At 42.0% G+C, this 8,899-nt stretch overlaps 1 protein-coding gene across 2 annotated transcripts in view; it reads left to right on the top strand.

Annotated features, from left to right (window-relative positions):
* Positions 1 to 756: 756 nt before the first annotated feature.
* LOC306875441 (adenylate cyclase type 9-like) overlaps positions 757 to 8,899 on the top strand; it is a 52,877-nt gene continuing 44,734 nt past the window's right edge. For both annotated transcript variants that reach the window (XR_013784744.1, XM_079425999.1), the window contains exon 1: positions 757 to 4,086. Coding sequence is in view for 1 of the 2 variants with exons in the window: in XM_079425999.1 (XP_079282125.1) it covers positions 2,331 to 4,086 (1,756 nt within the window). In the remaining variant the exon portion in view is untranslated. The remainder of the gene's footprint in view (positions 4,087 to 8,899) is intronic.

Raw genomic sequence — 8,899 nt, forward strand, 5'->3', positions numbered from 1 at the left:
ATATATATATATATATATATATATATAAATAAAATATTTAAAAAGTAAAAATTTAAGGAAATTCTAATAACACACACACACTTGTTTCGCTATCCTTGTGGGGCCTTCCATAGACGTAATGGTTTTTCTACTGTACAGACCGTATATTCTATTGCCCTACACCTAAACTTAGCCCTCACAGGGAACTTTTGGCATTTTTAGATTTTCAAAAAACTTAATTCTGTGTGATTTATAAGCTTGTTTACCCATGAGGACCTCAATTTAGGTCCCCACAAGTCCCTATGAGTCTGTGTGTATTCACGGGACACACACACACACACCTTGTGGGATGCCCCCATAGAAAGGTTTGGTCAAATTTTACCCCACATTCTGAAAAGAACAGAATAGAATAGAATACAAACAAACATTAATAAAAGTTACATGGCCTACATACTGAGTTTTTGAGTCTTGAGTCCTGTTTCTTTAATTTCTAATTCTATACTGACTTGCTTATATAACAGTTATGAATTACTCAGAGAATAAATCGTGCCATGATTGCACTGAACGTACCTGTTCTTCTGATGACATCACGTGGACTCACGCCAAGAGAGCATCAGTCAAACCTGAGAGGGAAGCCGTTCTCATGCGTGCGCGCCGCAGTAACAGAGCCCTGCGTGCGCGCTCCCCAGCGTCTTGTCACCCCCCTGTATTTCAACATTGTAGTGAAGTTGTGCGCCCCACCGCCCGCCCACAACCATCTTTTCCGAGAGAGCGCTCAGAACATGGTGGAGCTGCTGGAGAACGCAGCGCCAGGGTAAGCGCCAACCAGAACCGGCTCTCAGCGCTCCCTTCAACGGGGAGGAGAACGGAAGAGCGCGCGACGCGACGCGACACAACTGCGGAGCGTTCGCCTGGCATGAGCCTGCCCATGAAAAGAGCGCACTTGAACGGAGTTTTGGAAGAACTGTAATCGGACAGAGTGGGGATTAAAGAGGCGGGTAACGCTGGAGCGTGGGATTTTAAGACGAGGAGAGATCTGTCTTTCTCTGAACTCCACGAGTGTTGAACTGCCAGCACCACTCGAGGAAACTAAACTTTCCTCTTCAGTTTGAACACTTTGCAGTGAAATTATTTGAGATTACCTCTAAGTGAGTGGTAAAAAGGGATTACACACAAACAAGGATATACTTTCCCTCAGCACACTTTGACTTGTCAGAGTGCCTCGATGCCACCAGTGTTTTCTTCTTCTTCTCTGAAGTATTTCTCGTCTCCTGGAGTCACGCAACGTGAGCTCGGGGTGTTTTAATGCGCTTTGAACGCCGCAATATTGACGCTTGACATCCGGAGTGGGTGTTCAGGAAAGGACGGGGCTCCTCCAGGGGAACAGGCCGTCTCCTGACCCTCGACGGGGCAGGCAGCAACGGGATCTGCCTTGACGGAAAAACACGGGCAGCTTACCCTCTCAGGCGTTCATTTGCCCCTCGGTTTACGGAATATGAGGGCGATTCTCGCTTCCTCGTGATGCCAGGACCTAAGGGAATACATCGCTAGAGATTTCTGAAAACAATTTCTGTGTTTTTTTTTTTTGATCTTATAAAGGGAACGGTGGCGCATGAAAAAAAAAAGTTTTCTCTAAGAAACTGGCGCCTATTTTTTTTTTTTTTTTTTACAGGTAATACTCTTTCGACAAACAGCAACCTTTACGTTTGGCGTTTGCTGACTCGAGACTGACATTACACCGAAACTGAGTACAAGAAATGTGTGAAATCTGGCATTTGGAAATATGAAATATAAACTTGCATTACCTTTGCATGTCATTTGGAAAGGGAATGTAAATTCAAATATTGTCGAGCATTGGAGAGGGTGTTTGAGGGACATTGTTGACTGGATTAAAAACTCATTTAGAAGTGTTTCAGAACACCCTGTGTAAACTAACCACCCTATTTTATTTTTGTCTTTTTTATTTTATTTTATCGATACGTACTTGCTCCTGTCGTGTTCAATTCAAACGATGTGCCCTGAAAAGCAGGATCTAGCGGATGACAGTGCCTCAGTCTCGTCCACGCGCACGGAGCAAAAGTACACACATGCGCGTTCACGCACCACTGAGCCATAGAATATAATGGAATCTGAGTGCTGACGTAATCCCAGCACGGATAAGAAACTGCTCAAGAGTCCAAGACGGTCCATCCTCATAGTGAATGTGCTTGGGATTTACATCTGGCTGGACTCTTTTCACAAACAGACTGTGCTTTTCGTACTCGCACCAATCCATGTCAAGTGCCGCTTCCTCTGTGCTGTCAGCAGTAGGTGATATGTGATAATTAAATGTCAATTGTTGTCTCCTCGCCATGGCATTGCCAGAGCAGCACCAGCCACTGCACAAGACGGAGGTGAGGTGCGATAGCGAAGGAGGAGCGGCTACAGTGCGGATAACCGACAACCGAAATCAACAGGTGGGTCCAGACCAAGAGGGCGATCCACTCGACATGGGCTCCTCCAAACCTTGCAAATACAGTATCTCATCAAGCTGCAGCTCAGGGGAGTTGAGTGTTCCCAGGGCTACGATCACTCCCCCGAGGAGTCCATGGAGAGTGCCGCCGCTGTTTGAGAGGTCTGCCGCACAGTGCTGGGACCCCAAGTTTGACTCGCCCATCCTGGAGGAGGCGTGCAGGGAACTCTGCTTCCCGCAGATGCAGAGGAGATTCCGCTACATCCTGTTTTACCTGGCCTCCGCCGCACTCCTGTGGGGGATATACTTTGGGATCAATAGCGCCAGGTGTGACCCTACAAACTTCCTGGTCCCCACGGTGGGGTTTCTTGTACTGTGCCTCCTCCTCCTCTGGTTTACGTTTTCAAGGCCGTATGCACGTTTCTACAACCACACGTCCTTTTTACTTACAGTGATCATGTTTGGGATCACCTTGGCGCCTCAAACGCAAACTGCTCAGTTTGCCTATTTTGATAGCCAAAAAGCAGACAATCAGTCACTACCACCTATGTCTCATAATGCTCCATGTATATCGCCCGTTGGGACGTTCTCGCTTTGTATGGAGGTGCTGCTTTTGCTGTACAGTGTGTTGCATTTGCCCCTGTATGTGTCGGTGCTTCTCGGCCTGCTGTATTCTGTCCTCTATGAGGCTTTAGACTGGCTGCACCTTGCTCAGATGGACAGTAGCTACGTAGAGTCGAAAAGGTCAGATTTGAGCTGGCTTGGCCCAGGTAAAGTCCTGCTTCACCTGTGCGCGCATATCATTGGCATTCATATATTCATCATGTCCGAAGTGCGCTCTCGGAGTACCTTTCTCAAGGTAGGTCAAGCGATCATGCACGGGAAGGATCTGGAGGTGGAGAAGGCGCTGAAGGAGCGGATGATCCACTCCGTGATGCCGCGGCTGGTGGCGGACAAGCTCATGAAGCAAGGAGACGATGAAAGCGAGAGCTCTGGGAAACGATACAGCGCAGGTACCTGCTCCGTCGCCGCCACATCCACCGTGACCTCTTCCAGTCCCAAAAGCAACAAGCGTAAGAAGAACTCTATCCCTCGCGGGCAAATCATTTTCAGGCCCTTCAACATGCAGTGCATGCAGCAGGTGAGCATCCTCTTTGCAGACATTGTGGGATTCACCAAAATGAGTGCCAACAAGTCCGCCCCTGCACTGGTAGGACTGCTAAACGACCTCTTCGGCCGCTTTGACCATCTGTGTGAGTTGACCCACTGCGAGAAGATCAGCACTCTTGGGGATTGCTATTATTGTGTGGCGGGCTGCCCTAAGCCAAACCCCGATCACGCGTACTGCTGTGTGGAAATGGGGCTCGGGATGATCCAGGCCATCGAGCAGTTCTGCCAGGAGATGTCGGAGACCGTGAATATGCGTGTTGGCGTGCACACCGGCACCGTGCTCTGCGGTATTCTGGGAATGAAGCGCTTTAAGTTTGACGTTTGGTCCAATGATGTCAACTTGGCCAATCTTATGGAGCAGCTGGGCGTTGTGGGAAAGGTGCACTTGTCGGAGGTCACAGCAAGTTTTTTGGATGACCATTACGAGAGGGAGGACGGGCGAGTGATGGAACGTTTTGGGCACAGTGTTACTGTTCAGCTGAAAGGTAAGACACAAGAATAATCTATCAGTTTTTTTTTTTTTTCTTTGAACTCAAGAATTAGGGTGCCAAAGTCTGAGACCACTAGAGAAAATTGAATTGAAAATGAACATGAATTTTCTTAGATTGTCTTCGTATTTAGCTTGTCCACTTTTTGCATTAAATGACAGCAGCTCTACAGTTTCACGAGCTCCACAAAACCTGCTGATCATGTTGTCCAGTGTGATTTTAAAAATGATTGAAAGAGCATCTTGTGCTTCATTGTGTGACATGATACCACAAATTTACATAAATATCCCATATATTTCTTAACACTTCCTTTGCATTTTTGTAAATCTTAAAGCTCTTTATTTTTTAAGGTTTAGCCTAAATTTAATTTTAAGTCCCTGGGTGTCAGATTTTGGACTACACTATATATGCCAGTTATGTACTAATGCTTGCTTTGATTTTTTTAGCTGTGTGCATTTGTGGTGTTTCTGTCCTTTGACTGACTGCTGTTACCAAGCTTTGTGGTGATGGTGAAAATGGAGAAAGATGATAGTCTTTTTATGGTGCACCCTGTACTCATGTCCTCTCAGGACTCTGTACAAAGGGCTGCAACTCTTCTCTAGTTTTATTGCACCCTCATATGATATCATTAGTAACTTCAGTAACTTGTTTTTGACATTTACTGCAGTCTGTAGCCATAATGTCCTCTCAGGACCCTGTATAAAGGGCTCCAAAATTACACCGGCCAACTGCCAAATGCTAAAACAGTAGCTTTGTTGTGTAATTTTAAAACAGTTTGTTTTCATTAGGAACTAAAGTGTAATATTAAAGGTGCCATAGAATGAAAAACTGTCTTTACCCTGGCATATTTAAATAATAACAGTTCTGTACATGGAAATGACATACAGTGAGCCTCAAACACCATAGTTTTCTCCTTCATATGTAAATCTCGTGATTAAAAAAGACCACTGAAAAACAAGCGAATCAGAACATAACACCGACTGTGACGCAACAGTCGGGATCACTACGCCCCCAACATTTGCATAAACCCGCCCTTGTTCTAAGCCGGCCGAACCATCAGAAGCTCTGCAGGTATTGTAAATAAACAAGCGCGGACAACAGCGAAAATAACAAAATAAATGTTATGTTCCAGGCCGTGCAGGGGGTGTGAAGTGCAGGGATGGGTTGGTGTCTGTATTCAGAAAGGCACAGAAAGCAAATAACGCGAGCCACTAAAGGGACATGGTTAGCTCCTTGCTAGCGGTAGCCTGTTACAGTACATACGATTTCACTCTCAGTAAGGAGAGATGAGGATGATAGCGAATGACTTACAGATCCTGAGCACCACTGACAAGCATCTGATCTTGTGAAATGTGTGGTAAGTACTGTTGCTCCATAATGTAAACATAGTTTGTGTGATCGCGTCTCTTGAAAGTGAAACTATAACGCGATCGATGGATCGTTCAAAAGCAGTTTCAATGCCTCGCATATTAATAACGGCTCCCTGATGCCCGCGTTTTATATACAGTATAATTACCCGACGATATAACTGCGAGAGAAAGTATTTAAATATATATTATTTTCCTCCCTGTGCTTCCTTCTTGCTGATGAGCCGTACTGTGAAACAGCCAATCAGAGCAGGGCTCAACATTGAGCAGCATTGTGAAACAGCCAATCAGAGCAGAGCTCATTATTATTCATGACCCTGCCAAATAAGCCAATAACAGACCGTTTCATTCTAGGGAGAAATCCTAGGGTTGTAAATGGACATGTAAAATCGTTTCTGGAGATTTTTTGCCCTTACCTAAGCCACATACCTTCTGTGTAGATATCAGAGAACAATTTAAAATACTGCATCAATGCATTCTATGGCACCTTTAAATTCTAAGAATAAAAATGACCATATTGTATGTTAAAATCAATTTTTTTAATAGATACAAAAAACTAAAAACAACAAAAATTAGAGTTGGTAATAAATATCCCGTAAATTTTTGACCCTGGCTACAGATCTTTTTCACTTTTATTACTCCCTTATATAATCTCATTTGTATCTTAACTGTAGCCTCGTTGTGTCATTGAAGGCTCGTAGTTGTTCATCTGTAGCTCTATTGTATTACTGTTGTAGCTCTTTTATTGTGGCCTCCCTTTGACACAGTCACCATGCATTCACGCTTCTGCTTTCTCACTAGCTCTCATTGGCTGTATGAACGACCGCATCCAGCAGAGCTGTTGATTTAAAGTCGTAGTGACACACACAAACAGAGTTTTCTATTTTCTCTTTTTCCTTGTCCTTCTCTCGGCCTCTCTGCTGCCCGTGTCCTTAATCTGAACCCTGATTTTGTTCCCTCTCTGGATCTCCTCCCTCTTTATCAGCTATATAACTTCAGGCAGCTATAGTGATCGACTAATGGAAATGAATCATGACAGTGTTTGTAAACCCCGTGTGTCATCTTTATGGTCTCCGAAGCCAGTCTCGTATTTGTTGCAGCATGTTTAGACCGGTTCTTCACTGATGATGAAGTCTGCTGAGAATGGTAAAATAGAAGTAGTGATTGGGGGTCGCTTTAGTGCACTTGTTGAAGTCCATTCAAAGTTGTAATGAAGTAAAGCTGGTGTTTGCATTGAAGTGATGGGCCGGGCGTTCTCACAACTGGCCCTTTGCCCCGGTGCCAGTCTTGTCACCCCAAGTGACCGTCTGATTGCGGTGGGTGGGTGCAAACAATGACACGCTAGTAGCCCAGAAGTGTTGAGAGATGCGTCACTGTCTGTCTCACTGCGAGCGTTTCTATTTCCAGCATTTCCCCAGGTCGGTACCTGGCTGTGGTCAGACCCTGCTGCACACACTTAATGTGTGTTTTCGGTTTTCAGACAGACTAGACACAATCTATGAAAGTATTTTTAGTATGTTCTGTGGTTAGAAGCCCATGATACCAATAATGATGATGATAATGATAATAATAATAACAATAATAATATCAATCATTTATCATTTTAATAATTATTGAAAATAATGATTATTTATTATTTTTTAAATTATTTTTAATACTAATAATAATAACTATTATTTTAAATTATTATTATTAATAAAAATTCCAATATTATTATTAATATTGCTGTTATTGTTGGCTTTTTATTTTTTCACAATTACTCATGCTTGTCAAATTGCCAACTGTCACTGAGAATGAATAAGTTCCGGCCATTTTGTTACTGCAAATCGCTGTCTGTGTGACTCTGGCCCAAAACGAATAATGTTTTTTTGAGAATCTTTATGTATTTTATGTGTAGTGTAATTTTTGGGGCTATAGTAAGTTTATTCATTTTTATGTTTTTGAAAATCTCTTTATGTTCATCAAGGCTGGATTTTTCTGATTAAAAATACAGTAAAAAAAACTGTAATATTGTGAAATATTATTACAATTTTAAATAACTATTTTCTATTTGAATACATTTTAAAATATAATTTATTCCTGTGATGCAAAGCTGAATTTTCAGCATCATTACTGCAGTCTTTAGTGTCACATGATCCTTCAGAAATCATTCTGATATTCTGATTTGCTGCTTTGATTAACATTTATTATAATCAATGTTTAGAACCGCTCTGGTGTGTGTGTGTGTGTGTGTGTGTGTGTGTGTGTGTGTGTGTGTTTTTCAGGATTCTTTGCTAAATAGGACAACAAATATTTGAAATGGAAATCATTTGTATAATTTAAATATCTTTATTCTTACTTTTGATCAATTTAATGCATCCTTACTGAATAAAAGTATTTATTTCTTAATGAAAAAAAAATGACTGACCTCAAGCTTTTGAACTGTAGTGTATGCTTGGCTTTGCGTTTGTCTGCAGGTGCGCTTTCATATTTGCATGTGCGTAATTCAGTTATAATCCGTTCTACTGCTGTGCTGCCACACTGTGAAACAAACAGAGCTGGTAAATTATCACTGCGGAACATTGAGTTTAATTATAAGCCAATTACATTGGCGTTTATTTCCTCCTTCCTGTTTCACTTATTTTATATGTGATCCTGCAGTCAACAGTAGTACCAGAGTACAATTTTTTTTTTTTTAAGTTTCAACCAAATTTCCCTCCGTAAATGGTGGCGGCAAAGCGGCTGGAGTAGGATGATCCAAACTATCTTCCCAGGGGACTTGTGGGACAGAGATCTGGCCCTGGTCAACACAACTATAGGAAGAAAGACTAAGATGTATTTTGAGGGTGCTGACAGAGCTGGGTTTGAAATTCATTGAGAATGCACAGTCAGGTGCAATATTCACATTTTTTCACTTTTACATTGATTTTTAAAGTGCTTTTTATCTGGCCATTAAGTTAAGAACTACAAATCTTAAACATTTACTGCTCTTTGTTGTCTTGCAAGTATGAAAGCTTTAGGATGGACATAAAACTTTTAACTCCATAAAGTCTGGTGTATGAAATGATAATAGTCATACAGTTACGTGCTGAAAAGGTATAAATGATTGATCAGATGACAGAACTGAAGGCATGAAGTGGACAACAGGAAAGTTTCAGCAAAGTTTTGATCATGTTGGTAATTTGGAGTCCTTAATGTGCATATCAAATAAGATGCATGAATCATATTTGAATGCTTGCATATCAAAAAATATTTCAAGACATATTTAGAATAAGAATTATTAGATGACATATTGACATTATAGGATTCTAGCCTATTTAAAGGGATAGTCCATCCAAAAATGAAAATCATTTACTCACCCTCAAATTGTTCCAAACCTGTATGAGTTTCTTCTGTTGAACACAAAAGAAGATATTTTGATGAATGTTGAAAAATGGTAACCAGATAGTTGGCGGTAGCCAACT

This window comes from Barbus barbus, assembly GCF_936440315.1.
Source record: "Barbus barbus genome assembly, chromosome: 9".
In the NCBI taxonomy this organism is placed as follows: domain Eukaryota; kingdom Metazoa; phylum Chordata; class Actinopteri; order Cypriniformes; family Cyprinidae; genus Barbus; species Barbus barbus.